The sequence below is a fragment of the Triturus cristatus genome, chromosome 8 (genome assembly GCF_964204655.1).
Source record: "Triturus cristatus chromosome 8, aTriCri1.1, whole genome shotgun sequence".
Taxonomy (NCBI): Eukaryota; Metazoa; Chordata; class Amphibia; order Caudata; family Salamandridae; genus Triturus; species Triturus cristatus.
In genome coordinates, this window is record NC_140591.1 from 328,998,257 (window position 1) to 329,015,626 (window position 17,370).

The following is a 17,370-nucleotide window of genomic DNA, read 5'->3' on the forward strand; positions in this document are numbered from 1 at the left end:
ACTTTGAAAATGATATCCATTTTTAGTACCACAACTGTTTCTAATCAACACTGTCATTCGCCTGTAGCCAGTGAAACCGCGAGACATTGGCACACTCCATCTTAAATGACCTAGCTCATTCTCAAAGCTACGCTATGTCCGCGGCCATCTTAGACGTGAAAAGTAACATGAACAAAAAAGATAAAACACTTGAAATCAGATTTTAGTATTACAATAAGTAACTCGTTTTCACAGTTTAAACTCAGAGTTGTTGAAATATGTTATCCGTGTAGCACATTTTGAAACATTATATACGATTTTTGAAATACCGTAGAGTACATGCGCTGAATTACTGCATACCCTTATTACAAATTGCATCTTCTCTTGTGGATTTTATTCAATATGTAACATTCCGTACACAGTTCAGCCCCGTATTAAATCAGCTGCCCTCTTTTTAAGATGGCCGCCGCTTTATCGGAGGACTCAAGTAAGTGCTCTTTCCAGTCGCATATCTCCGGTTCCCGGAAACTACCAGGAGGTTTCGGCGTTCACCGTCATCCAGTAATCTGTCCTAAACACGAAGCACCAGGGCGGCCAATGTCTGCAGCCAGGAAGAAGCCCTCGCCTGCCACCGGCACAGCGCCCGTTAGAGCCGCGGCACAAGTATCGGAGTTGGAGGCAGATTTGGAAAGGTAAAGGTCAGGGATCCGAAATACCGAGAAGAAGGCAAACAGTGTAACGCACATCACTATTGATTGTGGAAGCCCTGCGTTTGCCGATCCTGATTTAATGCAAAGTAGCAACTTGGATACATTTTCGCCATTTTCTTCTTTAATCCTTCTTGCCTCGTGGTCTCAATAGATAGCTGGAAACTGTCATTCTATTTCAAATAACGCTTCCCCGTTTTAATTCCGAGACATACGGAGATCCGGAGTCCGATACCTCCCCATATCCCACTCTTTTCCTTCCCCAGGGAAAGTTCAAAAGCGGAAATTGTAACTAATTGGTCGAAGGGGTAATTGGAGGGGGATCCGAGGGGCACAACGTGCCTTGAGATTTTTAATTTTAGAACATTTCTACTTTTTATGAAAAGATAACCGTCCCAAGACGGTTAATTCCAACAGCTGAGAATGCTTCAGCTGAAGTGTAAGGCAGTCTCCTGTGCTTTGAAACTGAGGGAGGAGCAGACAGCTAAACAAGGCTTTTTGTCAGGGTGCCTGCTGCCTGAAATTTAAATGCCCCGGTTACTTACCCTTATCTTCATTACTCCGAGTATTGTTTACCTCGCCACATGATTTATGTAGTGAGCTTTGCTCCACACCACAACCCTCCAAAGCAAATTAGCATCCCATGCCTGTTAAGTCAGAAAGGACAGCCTAAAATATAATAAAAGTGCAATTTATTTAAATAAGTAATAAATACAAAGCCCACAGGCATAACTACAGGGAGAGTCCACAAGGGACTTAAGTGTAATCAAGAATGCCCCAACATTCCATGACATCACATAAATAGTGCATCAAGGTTCTATGATGACATGCAATGACACAGGGCTATGATAGGCTAAATAGGCAAGGATGCAAATGAAGGAATAGAAACTACAATAGATATGGAAGAAATAAAACACACTAAAGGTACAACATCTCCCTTTTTTTTACAAAGCGAAAAATAGACTAATACAGAACAAAAATGTCAAAATATTTAGCTAAACTCACTATTCTACCATAAGAACTTTGTGTAGCATTAAAAGTAGAACAAGCATCAGGTATGTCAGCATTCTGATCACAATGAGCATTCTCAGTGCCAATGTTGGGTTTAGGAACATCTTGCACATCAAATTATGCATTAACGTCCTCTCTATTTCCGTTATTGACCCCACCAGGTGAGGGCATAGGTGTAGTATAGGTATGACCACCATAGTTTCCATTACTAACATTGAAACTAGAATCACTCGAAGTCACTTCCTCCAAGCCCAACACACTTTGAGCTAGTATGTCCTCACTTTGTGCATCTTTTTTAGTGAGTAGTTTTTCTTGGCCAGGTTTTAGTCTGTCACTTTTGCTTCACCATCCTTTATCTCCCAAGAAAACTGCTCCTTTAGAAACTTCTTTTACAACATATGGTGAAGTGAAAGTAGATTCACCTTTCAGAACTTTGTAAGATTTCTTAATGATGACCCACCTTTCTCGACCATTTTCTTGTCTTGTTGAACGCATCGCTGTATAGTTTTGTAGCCTTCTGGTTTGCAACAATTCTTTGTTGGACGTTTAGTTTCATTGTCAACAATTTCTTTATGATTTGTGTTCTTTTTTTAACCATTCACCTAGTTTAGGTGTAAGTATTGTGTTACAATCTCTTCCTCTCATTAAGAAAAATGGAGAATGATTGGTTATGTCATTTTTAGTATTATTATAACTGTTCACCTTTTCACTGATGTATTCTTTTATAGATAAGTTAGATGCAATAGCTAATTGTACACACTCCTTAAGGAACGTGTTCATGCCTTCAACTTGTCCATTAGAGGATGGACTGTACAGTGGTGTTTTTTCCTGCTTTATACCTTGTTTTTGTAAGAAATCAGTCATTTTTGTGGAAACAAGTTGGGTACCATTATCTGATACATTTTTTGGTTGACCCTCAATTGAAAATATTTTCAACAGAAAATCAATAGTAGTTTCAGTTGTGATATTTGAAACAAACTCGTAGTGTAACCATTTTGAGTAGTGGTCAGATAGACCACCAAGAAACCTGCAGTCATTGGTAAGTAAATGGAATGGTTCAGAAAAGTCAATCGCAACTTTAACCCATGGTCCATCAGGTATTTCAACAAGTTACATTTCGTTTTTGCATACTTTCCAATGCTTGTCTGCTCTTATACGTTGAACACAATGGTCAACATGCAAGTTCACCTCAGAACTCATTCCTGGTCACCAGTAATAGTATTGTAAAATTTCCTTGGTAGCAGTTGATCCAGGATGCCCTTTATGTGCCAAGACAATTAATTTCTTACGCAATAGATAGGGTAGAACAAAAAGATCATGTCTTTTAAGAAAACCATTTTCTACTGTTAATTCATCAGATACTTGTTGATAACTTTTCAGATCCTGGTTTAAGTTCTTAACAGGAGGCCATTTATCAGTAAGGTATCCTATGACTTGTTTTAAAGTATTAACTTTTCCTTACGATCACCGTTCTTTCTCTGTGACATTCCCTTCACACATGATGGTGGCATCTATGTGTGCAACTACGTATTCAGTATCTTCTAAGCTCATTTCCTGTGTCTCAGTGATAGGTAAACGTGATACAGTCAGCACGACAGTTCAAACCACCTGGAATGTGTTTGATTTTAAAATTAAACTCCTGCAATTTGGATAAAAGTCTCACTAGTCTGGATGATGCTTTGCCATTGCCTCTTCCGTAACCATCCATCATATGAATAAGTGGCTTGTGATCTGTAATTAATTCAAATTCCTTTCCCCACAGATACGTTTTCAGCTTCTCAGCTGCCCATACGCATGCAAGTGTTTCCCATTCAATAGTACTATAGCATTTTTCTGCATTTTTAAACCTCCTAGAAATAAATGCAATGGTGTGTTCTTGTTCCCCTTTCTTTTGACAAAATACTGCTACGACACCTACATTACTGGCATCAACTGTTATAATATTCTTCAGTTTAGCATCGTGGGGAAAAAGCGCGGGAGCATTTGCGATGGAACTTTTTTATTTCTCCAAATGCTAACTCTTGTTCCTCACCCCACTCATATTTGACACCTTTATGCAACAATTGGCTCTACTTTGTCAGCATATCTAGAAATAAAGCTTGCATAGTACTCACTTAGTCCCATAAATGACTTGAGTATCTTTATTTTCAGGGTTAGGTGCTTCTCTTATCGCTTTAAACTTGATCATATTTTGGTTCCATACCTTCTGAGCTCAGTACATGTCCTAAGTATTCAATTTTGTCCTTCAAAAATTTACATGTGTTTCTTGCGACAGTCATATCCCTCTCTTTGAGAATGTTCAATACATTATTCAATATAACATTATGCTGTTAAATGGTGCTGGCATGCACCAAAATATCGTCCTGAAACTTCTCTATGCCACTAATGTTTTCAAATAAGGTATCAATTAATTTTTGACAAACGCTGGCCGCTGAGGCTAATCCAAATGGTAATCTTACATATCTATATACACCAAAAGGTGTTACGAAAGTGGTGAGATCTTTCGAGTCTTCAGATAAACAAATTTGGTGATATGCCGATTTGAGATCAATCAAAGAGAAATATTTTGATCCAGTGACAGATGCTAATATTTCTTGTACCTTAGGCAAAGGGTGACAGTCAACAATTGTATTTCTATTGAGTGATCTCAGATCAGCACAGAGTCTAATATCTAAAAAAAATTCTTTTCGAAACTACAATCGCTGAAACCCATTCTGATGAGTCAGTTGGTTCCATCACGCCATCCTCACACAATTTTCTCAATAAACTCTTCAATTCTTTTCTAACTGATAGTGGTACAGTCCTTACCTTATGTATCACAGGAATTGCATTCTTTTTTAGTTTAATTCTATGCTTAAATCCCTTTACACATCCTATATGTTCTTTGAATACGTTCTCATTATTTTCCAAAATTTGATCCAATGCAATTACGTCAGTGGATGTATTCACAAAATTAACATTGTTTTCATCTAAAACAATAGGTTCATCTGCACCTGGTTTTAAAATTACACCTAATTTGGCTAAATCTTTCCAACCAGCTTGGTTTTGTCCCCTTCCTGCGACATATGTTTTGGTATGGTTGACTCTACCTTTAAATTCAAGTGTGTCTTTAAAATATCCGACCATGTCAATTTCGTACTCTCCAAAAGCCTTGGTATTTATATCTTTCTTTCAGTTTAATATTATCCCAAGTTTCATAAAAAGTTATGTCCTCTATTATAGTTATCGGTGACCTGAATCAGCCATGACTAGCAATTCAACATCACCTATGTGTACGTTTCCAAGAGGACCTCTGATTTTACATCTTTAACGTCTACAGCTAACAATATTCGAACACATATCTTCATCGAATTCATCAATGGCATTCATTTTTTGCTGTTAGCATTATATTTTGTATTTTTGCATGAAGATGTAAAATGCCCAACTTTTTTACTTTTACCACACCTTTTACCAATTGAAAGTCTGCTAAATGACTACGTGAACCACATCTGTAACATGCATTAGATTTTACCTCAAAACTTCTTCCACTTTTGTTTTGTATCAGATTTGTTTTCAAATTTCTTTTTTTTCCTGTAAAGAAAAAACATTATTTGAATTACTGGTTTCAATAGCAAGTTCTTTTGTAGACACTAATGACCTTTCCCTTAGCTATATCAATAACTTCCTGCAAGGAAGGATTCCTGCAAGCTAATCGACGTTCCTGTATTTTTTTTGCAAAACAGTGAAATACGAATTGATCTCTGATGTAGATGTCAACCATCTCATTAAATTCACAATTTGTTGCTAGAACACGTAAGGCCGCAATGTATTCTTCAATATTTTCTCCCTCTGATTGTTTTCGCCTGGCAAACTTGTGCCTTCCAACCATTATGTTAGGTTCTTCGGAAAATTGTTTCTCAATCCGTTTTATTGCTTCCTGGTATTCATTCAGAGGAATGAATTGTCCAGGTGCATTTTCAAATTCTGGGAGACTATCGAAAATTTCTTGGCCAGCGGTCCCTAATAGTCCAAACAAAATTGCTTTTTTCCTCTCTGCGTCATAAGTTTTACCATCTATGGCCACTATATAGCTTTCAAATGTTCTTATCAAGTTTTTCCATCTCGTAGGAGGTTTCCCTGGCTCACTTAAAAAATGAGATGGTACACTTATGTTATTACTTTGTGCCATGTTTGCTACAGTTAATAAAGTAAAGTATTAAATTTTAATTAAAACTTCTTCTTTTATTTATTTTTTCTTATATATATTTAACCTAAACTTAATACTTTAGTGGTTTCCTTACTTCCGACTTTCCGTTTTGTTATTTCCGTATTTTAAAATGCGACATTCACGTGAATCGATGCTTGCGTAACTGCGAGTTCATTTACTTGTCAATTTCAAAATGGCCGCACGTAGATTTCAGATGTCATGCGTGATGCGCAAGTACGGTGGTGAAACTGTGCCAAAACAGCTCTCTTCAAGGAAGCACATCACTGGATTGCACGCGCCGATGAGAGAGACTGTTAAACTGCCAGAAGCTCACCTACGGCATTAACAGTAATTAACCAAAAGCTTTCAAAAGCGCTTACGCAAGTATATTGAACTCTGTGCATATTTCAAAAGTTGAATACTTGTAATTTACATGCGTCTTCTTAACTTTGACTTGCCAATTCACCGATGATTTTCTCAAAACTGCCGTTGCTCCTTTATTAAGCGTAGTTTTCTTGTATTCAGCTGTGGGCTCGTCCGTTTCCCTCGTCGCCAAGTTGTTAAGTCAGAAAGGACAGTACGAATATAATGAAAGTGCCATTTATTTAAATAAGTAATAAATACAAAGCCCACAGGCATAAATACAGGGAGGGTCCACAAGGGACTTGTGTAATCAAGAATGCCCCAACATCACATAAATAGTGCATCAAGGTTCTATGATGACACACAATAACACAGGGCTATGATAGGCTAAATAGGCAAGGATGCAAATGAAGGAATAGAAACTAAAATAGATATGGTAGAAATAAAACACACTAAAGGTACAACAATGATTCCTATCCCTACCCAACATGGCCTACCTCCGTCACCCTTGACCCAGTATAAGGGGAGTGTCGACCCATCCCACTTCCTGTTAAACTACCAAGCCCCAAGAACCACATGAAGCCTATAGCCAAACAGGGAGGGAGGGAGGAATGGGAACTCGTGTGGCGAGGAAGACAATACTCCGAGTAATGAAGATACCAGTAAGTAACCGGGGCATTACCTCCTCCTAAGTCTTCCTCTCCACCAGAGTTACGTAGTGAGCACATACCCACGCCCAGCGGCTTCATGGAAACCACAGACACCGGGAAAATGCAAAACAGTAGGCTGAATTCAACAAAAACAAATAAAACAGCTGTACCACAACCAAGAAGACGCACAGAAGGTGTGATAAACAAGAGCCGGAAGAACCAGCCCCAAGAACTGCCCCAGCAAAGTCCCCTGCAGAAGGAACACCCAACACCATCCGGTAGGGAACCAAGAACAGGAGTGGGAAGGGCTAGGCAGTGGCCCAACGGGGATCCACAGCCGAGCTTCCAGAGAACGAGGACCAGGAGACAAACAGAACCCTGGCAGGCCGACCGACACCTTGGCAAACACCTCAAAACCCTCTGCAACCCAGGGCAGAAAGACAGGCAGCTGAATCCAACCACTTGGGCTGGAGACCAAAGGTATACGACCAGACAGGACCAACAGAGACCAACAAGACATTATAGCAGCAAAAATACGCAGCCCATGCCAAACACAGCAACACCGCTCGTCGGACAACCAACAGCGAGAGAGCAGAATCCATCCCAGACCCAAAGAATGGAGGGAAAGTAGGCAACACCACTCTCCGGGACCAGTGGACAACTGAGGGCAGCAGTCCATTACCTGGACGCAACACAAGACGGACCGGCAGAACCCGCAAGAACAAAGGAGAGCGCAGAAAAAATCCCAGCTCCCCAAACCGAACCGCAGAAACTAAGGCCACCTAACCCCCCCCCCCCCCCCCCCCCAATTGAGAGGGACCAGAAGACCTTGGACCAGAGGGGCTGAAACTGACCCCCCCCCCTCAAGGGATGGCAACACCAATAGAAGATCCCAGGAAGGCACAAGGCAAAATGCCCAAGGACGCTGCAGGAAACTACGCCGAAGCAACCCAGCCACCGAAGGATCCAAACCGCCCAACAGATGACCGTGGAATCCTCACAAGACAGCCCACTGGGCCCGAAGCACACAAGGGTCCAGGCCCAGGGCAAAGCCAACAGAAGGGAAAGCGGAACCACCACCAGGGGGCAACCCAGAGGCAGCAGGCTAAACAATACAAAAGCCAAGCCCGAAGAGGAAGATGACGCAGAACCCCCACAGGAAGCGGAGGGCCCTGCAATGGGTAAGGAAGATCCAGGCTTGCCCAGCACCCTTGGACAAGCAACTCCCACAACAGAGGTACCAAGGGAGGCGAACCCAGCCGAGGACCACCAACAGAACAAACGCCCTGTCCAGGCCAATCAAGCACAGAACTTGTGCAATCAAAGGAAAAGTGGAAGGTAGGAAGCCCGGCTGAAGAAACGACAGCGCATCCCGCCGACAAGCCTGTGAGGAGTGCGCCGAAGTAAGGCAAACGAACAGTGAACTCCCAAGCAAACAGAGCCACCGCTGGGAACCCAAACTGAGCCGGCAGCGAGATGGAAGCCAAGGGAGGAAAAATCCCGCAGAAGAGTACTGCCACTCAGGACTCCGACCCCGGAAGAGAAATCGCCACTAGTGACAACACAGTCACCCCATCCAAGGACCGACTCAACCCCACAAGGAGCCAAAGGGAGCGAATACAGCAACCTCCAGGAGAAGGAGCAGGCCATCGGTACTGAAAGTCCGCCTAGAACTAGAAGCATGAAGCCCCCAGAGGACAGGAGTAAACTCCAGCCAAGCCAACTGAACGGCCCACACACTGCGGAAGCCAGATGAGCAACCTGCATGAAGGCAATCCCATCGACCTAGCACAAACCAGGTATCCAAGTACGCCCGCCAGGTTGGTAAAAGCTAGAACCACCTGGGAAGGGGACCCCAGAAAAGGCAGACCTTAGGAGAGAACGGACACCACCAACCCAGATCGGACAGCAGCAGTGGAGACATAACCATAGACAGAACAGAATCCACGGAACAAGGAGCCCACTGGGCAAAGAGACGGACCACCAATGGGACCATATGAAGGCGAGCCCAGGGGAGCACAATAACAGCCGCAGACAGAAACACCTGCCCCACAACCACTGATGGACAGAGGCGGAAACCGAGATCAGGAGAAAACCCAGGTCCCACCGCAAGGCAACCCTCTGCCCAGCAGGAAAAACATCATCCCACGGAACATGGCCAGGGGATCCGATGAACACCAAGCCCAGGGTTAGGATCCACCTGGGAATATAGACAGAGGATCCAGGACCCCTGATAGACCAGGACCCCGCCGACCCTCTGGCCTTGAAGAGCTCCCCTAGAGAAAGAAGAGGCAGAGAACAGCCAGGCAACAAGGCATGGGAATACCCGAAACCCATCCCCATGGAGGACCCTGACCAAGGGGGCCAACAGCATGTGAAGACCCGCAGGGCAGAAGACAAACCAAAAGGGGGGAACCTAGAATCGGAAAGTGCCAGTTCCACACACAAAACTGGAGGTAACACCAAGACGAAGGGTGGAGAGGCACTAGTAGGCAGGCAACCAGCAGAACCATGGAAGCCAACACAACCCCCGAACCAGTAAAGGAAAAATAGCCTGAAATAGAGTAACACAAATGAAACGTGGGAAAAATGAATGCTCCCACAGCAAATCCAACACCAGATGGAATTACCCAGAAACTGCACACCCCAGAATCACCGCCAACAGAACAACCCTCTATGGCGTGGTCGAAGGCAGGGGGTGCGAAAGAAGGCCTCTGTAGGGAGGGAGAGGAAAACAAATGAGAGCCCACTCGCACAATCCGCAGAATTCATGGATCCGAGACAGAGTCCACCCAGATGAAAGACAACCGATGCCCCCTCCACCGGATCCCCAACAGCTGGAACCCGAGGAGAAGCAGGACTTGGACGTGGGGGCAGAAGTAACCTGCCGAGACCGGGAGTAGGCAGAGAACAGGACGGCTGTGACCCCGCCCATGAAAAGGACCAGCCCCTTCTAGGTGGAGAAGAAGCAACAGCCACCCAGGGTCCAAGACTTGGCCTCAGGAAGGACGGATCGCCCCCCTCCCCCCCCCCCCACCCCCTCCCTAGGAAAAAACACTATTTGAAAATGTACCACACATTAGGATACTTGTACAGCATCAACAGGGTTCTAACCCCTGTCCAGCGATAGCATTTGCCACCAGAGGCAGAGGACACACCGATGAACTATAGCTTCTAGGTATCCAACAGCCTTCTAGCCCCAGCAGACACACACACCCACACACCACATCCCCCAGGGAGGAAACTAAAAACCCGAGAGTGGGGAACAAAACAATGTAGGGACAATACACCAAATAAATCTGAAGAGGTAGCCCTGTGAGCCCCAAAAACCAATGGCAGGCGACCAGGAAATGTCACACTGGAACCCACTAGGTAGAGGACCCATAGAAGTGCCGCCAACAAATGGATCGCAGCAGAGCCAAAGAGGGAAGATAAGCTTCCATACAAAAGGAAAGAACTGCAGGCACCCAGTACCAGACTACCACTGCATATAGGAAGCCCGGATCGTCCCCACAAAAGGCTTAAGGCAACATCCATAATGCGGAAACACAAAAGCAGAACTTTCGAAGCAGTAGGAACTGGGGAAATGTAGACGGTGGAGGCAACAGGACGTCTCCTCCAACCTGCAATGTACTGTGAAAGGGAAGAAACGCCTGTGCCCACAATCGCACAAACAATCGCACAAACAAGGCATCGAAAAGAAACCAGTACCTCACAGAGGGAGTTAAGGGGGAAAAAAAGGAAAGCTGTAAGTGAACTGCCAGCAACCCCGGCTGGCTACCCCAGAACTGGCCACAGGCCATAGCGAACCAAAACGTGTCCAGCGCGGGTAAGTTAGGGCAAAGGCAGCGGAATGCAGGCCACAGCGGGGAACCAAACATGCATATCCGTCCACACCCAAGGGTTTGCAAACACCAAACAATAGCTACGAGGCGGGCCCTTTCGCAGACCACTGCAATGTGCAAAAAGTGTCATAATGAAAGGCCCAAAGCAACAGTTACAACCAGGCGATATTCCATCCAGGCACTAACCAGTCCTGATCCCGCTGAACTGCAGAAGAGAGTAGGTGCATTCAGGGCAGCAGGAGGTAGACCAACCCCTTATAAAACAGCAAAACACACAGCAGTCACCAACCGCCAGAGTGCCAAAGACACAACGACGGGTCCGCAAAAGGGCTGTAGTATACAGGGCCCCGCAAACTCAGAAAAAATGAGAAGCAAAGCGGGAGCAGAAGCCTGAAGTCCGTGGGAAGCAGGCCGTGAGAGGCGCCGCCCCCTAGAGTACGCAAAGAACCTCCGATCGCCCAACACAGTGTTAGAGGAGAGACGCGGAGGAGAGCGACACGTGCCCTACAACCTCTTATATCTGTGAATGCTGAAAACAAACAGTCCGGGAGCAGGTGCGCTGGGCAGAAAACACCGCCTCATCCTCGCAACCCCCACCGTTAGCAGCAAGCAAACCGAGGTGAGGACGCAAGTACAGGGCCAAATAATACAACAGAAACCCATGCCGCCAGAGCTCGCTAATGCAGGGGTGAAGAAAACAGAACAGCCCAACACTGTCAGAGCATGCGCAATGCAGGGCGGAATAGAGCAGAGCCACACACCGCTAGAGCAGGGCCGTGAAAACATGTGCAAGAGGAGACACCCATGTCACCATATGGTAGCCTCGAGGTGTGTGGGAAAGGGAGGGGACCCCAGAAATTGAGCCCACTCGTGCAGGGCCTCCTCCTCAGGGCCATGGGACCCACTAGAACAGGACCTCGCCCCCACTTACCTGAAATGTGCATACGGAGAGTCTGCAGCGCAGAACAAAACAAACAGGAAGTGGGATGGGTCGACCCTCCCCTTATACTGGGTCAAGGGTGGCGGAGGTCAGCCATGTTGGGGAGGGGTGGGATGCTAATTTTCTTTGGAGGGTTCTGGTGTGGCGCTAAAGCACACTACGCAACTCTGGTGGTGAGGAAGACTTGCGAGGAGGTAATGCGTTGCAACTCTGGTCAATCAGTAAATGTAAAGGGTACTTGGAAGCCGGCACAGACTTTAATTGATTAAATCACTTGAAGCTTCCTGATGACAACCATTTATTCTTTTTGAGAGATATTGTAAGGGAGCTACCAGCTAAGCTGTGAAGTGTGCTTTTAAAAGGCAGTTATAAAAAAAAAAATGCACTATGTACAGTCTTCAAAAAATCGATATTTTGGAAACACTTTTTATCTTAAACCTTTGCGTGCTTTATGTAACAACCTATCTTATACTGCATGTAATGCAAGTTTAAAATAACGACTTGCATGTTCACAGTGCTTTCTATCACAGACTGGGACCTTGGAGCACTAAATATACGTAAGTCACTATTCTCCACTGCTTCAACCAGGATTCAGTTCTGTGGCTCTCTGGTGCAGTGCTTAAACTAGTAAAGGGTTCATTAAGTACAATAGTGCATTTCCTTCTGAATGTTATTTGCATTTAATTTTCATTTAAGCTGTGCGTTATTTTATATGTAGTTCATGGATGTCGATTCACCAAAATGCCAGCGGAAGTGACCTGCTTCGACCTTACTGACATCACAGGAAGTAACATCATAAGACCTCTGACCCTGAATCTTTCTAGCAGGTGATGCAATGTTACCTTAATACTAAGGACATCACAATAATTGACAGCATTAACATTCCATAATAACTGCATAATTAATATTAAAATACAACACAAACAAATGTCTGTTTTAGATACCACCTATATTATGGTGCTGCATGATCTTTGAAAGTGGTGGCAAAAATTACTTGTTCTGAATTGTAGCGAGTAAAGTGAATGGGCCAGACCTCCTCTACAGAGTGCAGAGGGGTACCAAAACCGAGATTTAAAAAAAAAAATTTTTGGGGTCATATAGTGCATTGTAAAGGACATTTTTCACATAGGTTAGCTAAAAAAAGTCAGACTGTGAATGGGCTCTCATTAAACATTCATGTCTTTTCATGGTGTGCCAAGCCAATCGACCCCCATTGTTTCAAAATGTGCTCTAGGGGCCCCTATATGTTAAAAATGATCTCTAGCATGTCAGGACCATCTCTAGCATGTTGCCCCCTCTCACATGATACGGTTTTCCTCCCAGATGATAGGTAATACTTCCAATGTGGTAGCACCCACATTTTGAAATGACTTTTCCTTATGCTAATACTTTCCTCAAGTATGCCAGCACCAGGATTTTCCCAAAGGTGCCTCATATGTCAAGAATTACTTTCAGTATACCAGCATTTCACAATGGACCAATTATGCCAAGGTTGAACTCTAGTATGCCAATACAAGTATTTTATCAAAGGTGTCTGTAGTGATCCAAATTGCTTTCAGTACACCGCCACAAGTATTTTGCCATGGATGCCTTTCGAAGCCAAGATTTTCTTGAATTTTCCAGGGCAAATCCAAGACTCGCAAGCATAGTACTACATTTCCAGTCTCCCTCATTTACATTCATTAACACTTGCTCATACTCATTTGAACACATTCATTCTCACTTGTATGCACTCTTACTTTCCCTCATTTGCACTTACTCTCACCCATTCTTACTGATTAATTCATACACAAGCCCCTTTTTTTCTCTGTCTCACTGATTCACTCATTCTCACTTGTGGTTACACTTGCTCACTGTCACTCACTAATTCTCACTCGCAATCTCCAACACTCTCTTACATGTATTCTTGCAAATGCATTCTCACTCACCAACTCGTGCTCACCCTCAGTCACATTTACTCTAAGTGTGACTCACTTACTAGCACTCATTCTCACTCATGCTCATTCACTATCTGTTGGTCAGTCACTCATGCACGCTGACAAATGCCCCCACATACACAAACTGTCGTTCTCACAGTCACACTCTTGCCCACAAGCACATGCATAACCTACATTTAAAAGCGTATTTATTACCTCCGCTGCCAGTAAAGGTCCATTTTATGTGCATCAAAAGGTTAGCTCGGTGCCCCATCCTTAATCTTTATGATTCACTTATTCGCCCTAATTCCTTCCTTAGATGAGCTCAGGACCCTTCCTTGGGTCCTTCCACTGAGTCAAAGAGCACCGTGTGGAGAGTACAGGGAAAGCCTGGCTCTCCCCTCTCCAGTGTGTGCCCCACCCATCTTCTACAAATGCAGCATACACCTCTGTGGGGCTTTCTCCACTTCCTCTCCATGTTTCACCATGAAGGTTCTGAAATGGAATCTAGGGCCCTCCATGTATTGTACCATCCACAGGCACACCTAACCTACTGCATGTGTACAGCGCACACACTCTGCACAGCACCTTTACCTTCATGTAGCCTCACATACTTCAGCATATGCATGCACTGCACCCTTCATGCATTGTACCACTCATCGGTACATCTACATCCTGCACATGCACTTAACCTTCACCACTGCACAACACTACATCCTTCATGTGCTGTACCACTCATAGGCACGCATACATCAGCACATAAATGTAATATGCACACACTGCGCAGTCCTACAGTATCCCTGTATTGTACACTTGCATCCAGCGCAATTACACCACTCCTGCGCTGTGCAGCACTTCACACCAAACCAAGGTTGGTGAGTTAAGCACACAACTGCAGAACTTTAAACAGGAGTCAGCCTCTAGGCCTCGCTCCAGTGAGACCGATTAAAAAGGACCTGTTCACTCCTACTGACCACTACATGGTATGCTGCCATTACTGCACTAGTGCCGCTTAATTCCTGGTGAAGGCAGTACAGGCCTTGAAAAATCATCTCTGCCAGTCGCTATGGTGAGTAAGATTTTAATAGGTTTGGCTATTTTTAGCACTTACTCGTCTGTTCTGGGGAGGGCACTTAAGCTGGAAGAAACATGTGTTCTGTTCATTCAGAAAGCAAATGTGCAATAAAGATGCCTTTACATCTTGTTTTTTTCTTGACACATTTGCTGTCTATTAAAGGACTGAGATCAAATGTCAGTTAGTCTTTTGACTAATTGTTTCTTATCTTATTCTGGGAAATGGTGCTTATTTTTCTTTCTCTTAATACTGTTGGACGTTTTTGTCGAGTGAGCTGTCTAACAATCGTTGTGAAACAAATGGCTGTGAGATGTCAGGTTTTTTTTCTAATGCAAACATTTAAATAGCTTTTATGAATAGTACAAGTATTTCAAAATATATTAGGAATTTGAAAACTTTTTTTAAAATTCAGAAGTATGATGCAAACAAAGATTTAAATAGGAGCAAAACAAATCGGAACACTTTACTTGGTGGTATGCAAATGCCAAATATTTGCAGAAGCTCGATTTGTAACCATTGTACACTATATAGTTTGATCAGTAAAGCCACATGTCAGTGGGAAATGTTGTTGCCATTTCAGGGGAAATCTGCTCATTGTAAATAAGTGTGGTACCTCTTCACTCTTCAGGTATATTTTTAAACATGATTTTAGAAACCTTCCTGCATCCGCATCCGCCCTGATGACGATGCAGGTAATAAACTAAGGAGCAAGTCGGCAGTCAAGTGTTTCCTACATGTGGCTAGATTTGTGTTTTTTTTTAAATGTATTTATATATATATATATATATATATATATATGTATATGTTTAGTCTATTAAATGAAATGGAAGTGTTTTTGTACAGCAGACATGCTGAAATCACGTATTGAGGGTGCTCCCATTTGTGATAAAGAAAAAATAGCGGCTCCGTGAATTAATATATTTGCCCGGGATCGCATAATTTCAAACCAGTTTATGGGTCAAGAGTATTCTAATTAGGTCGAGTAGATTATTTAAGTCACTAGACCTGCAGGTCTATATATATATATATATATACACTTCTGGCGCCCCTCCCGGGCCAACAAGACCACATGCCATGAGACAGGCCTACGTCAATGCGCACACGCATGATCTGTGCTTGCCTATGACAACAGAAAGCATTTGGGATCAAGACATCAGTAGAGTTGGGCACTCAAAATAGATGTTCACCTTATATTACCATGAAGAGAACATTTCCATCCGAGCAGGAGGTATAACCGGTATTATCTCCAGTTGCACCAAGAAAACTATTGAGCAAGAAATGTTGAAGATGGTTGTATATCATTGGTGTTTACATAATGCTTCATTAGTGTTGGAATATAGTAAATGCTAGTATTTATTAGTGTTATTTGGGGGTCTTAGATGTGCTTATAAACGCAGGTCGTCACAGGGCAAAATATTTTACCTAATGATGGCAACATCCCCTGTTTTGATGCATCAATTCATCCACACTTTGAATTTTAAAACCTGTTACTTTTCATAACGTTGCTCTTAAGTTTAGTGTCTGTTTCACAGATTTTTGAAAATGTTCAAGTAGCTTTCATCCTTGTAAAGGTGTTGGTTGTAGTACTGCTTATTGGATAAAGGTCATTGTGGCGCAGAGACAATTCTTATCTTATTAGTGATCCATTTTACAATCTATTTGGAATTGGTGACACTTTAACAATTCCGACTCCAAACCTGGAAGCACTGACAGAGCCCAATCGTTCACAAACGTATGTGGAGTAGTCCATGTTACCGCTTCTTAGAAATCACTTCAGGTAATCCCATGTACCTCAGTCAAGGACACTGTGTGTGTGTACTTCTATGTATGTGATTTAGATAGCCCAAACCTAGCTACAAAGCAACAGAGCATTGTACAAGAAGAGCGGTTTATAGTAGAAAATGGTGGCACATAGCGTAAGTGTGTTGTCGGAGTGGGGGGGGGGGGGGTGCTAGAGGGGAGTTCTCTTCAGTAAATGTGGCCTGGCTCTCAAAGGCTGTTCAGCCCTGCATAATATAGGAAGCATTCTAGCCCTGTACAGATAGACCACAAGTGAAAAGTTCCTACCTTTAAAAGAGACATGTCAAAGTACACTGTTAACACTCTTCTTGTATTGGGACAATTCAAACATTAATGCTCCCATGAAAAGGAGGTAAAAACACTGCTACAGAATCTGAGCTCTTTGGAAAGAAGAAAGTAGCCTAAGTCTCCAAACCCAGATCTGACCTAAGGAGCAGTTCTTTGGGTGTCACTACAGAATAGTATTCCTATGTAGAAAAGAACCCACTTCCCAAACCTTCTAATTGAAAGTAAGGTCAGAAGAAAAATACCTTTCTGTGGATCCTCTGGCTTGAAGGATTTGAAACTGGTATTGTAAGGCTTTCGTGCTAAAGGTAAATCCAAAGAAGTTTCAAAGGGCTTAGCAGGGGAATGATAGACGGAACATTAAAAGTCTCCCGACCATAACACCTCTAAGAAGTCAGACCTAATTCGTGACTCCACAAGACAAGCAGGGGCTATTGGGCCATAACTGTGGTGGTTAAGTTTGTTTGCCTACTTTGTCCATGCGTCCGCCCTACTATTCAAATGCAAACTGAGCCAAGTTAACTTCTTCCGCACTTAAGTCTCGAGGTATTGAGGCGAGCAGTGAACGGCTTCACAGGGAGGCAGTGTGAGTCTTGGGGCCCCTAACCCAAAT

General features: G+C 43.6%; 1 protein-coding gene across 1 annotated transcript in view; it reads left to right on the forward strand.

Annotated features, from left to right (window-relative positions):
• The first annotated feature begins 469 nt into the window (after nucleotides 1-469).
• POLR1D (RNA polymerase I and III subunit D) overlaps nucleotides 470-17,370 on the forward strand; it is a 37,976-nt gene continuing 21,075 nt past the window's right edge. The window contains exon 1 of the mRNA XM_085621631.1: nucleotides 470-671. Within this exon, the coding sequence (XP_085477757.1) occupies nucleotides 577-671 (95 nt within the window). The 5' untranslated portion in view covers nucleotides 470-576. The remainder of the gene's footprint in view (nucleotides 672-17,370) is intronic.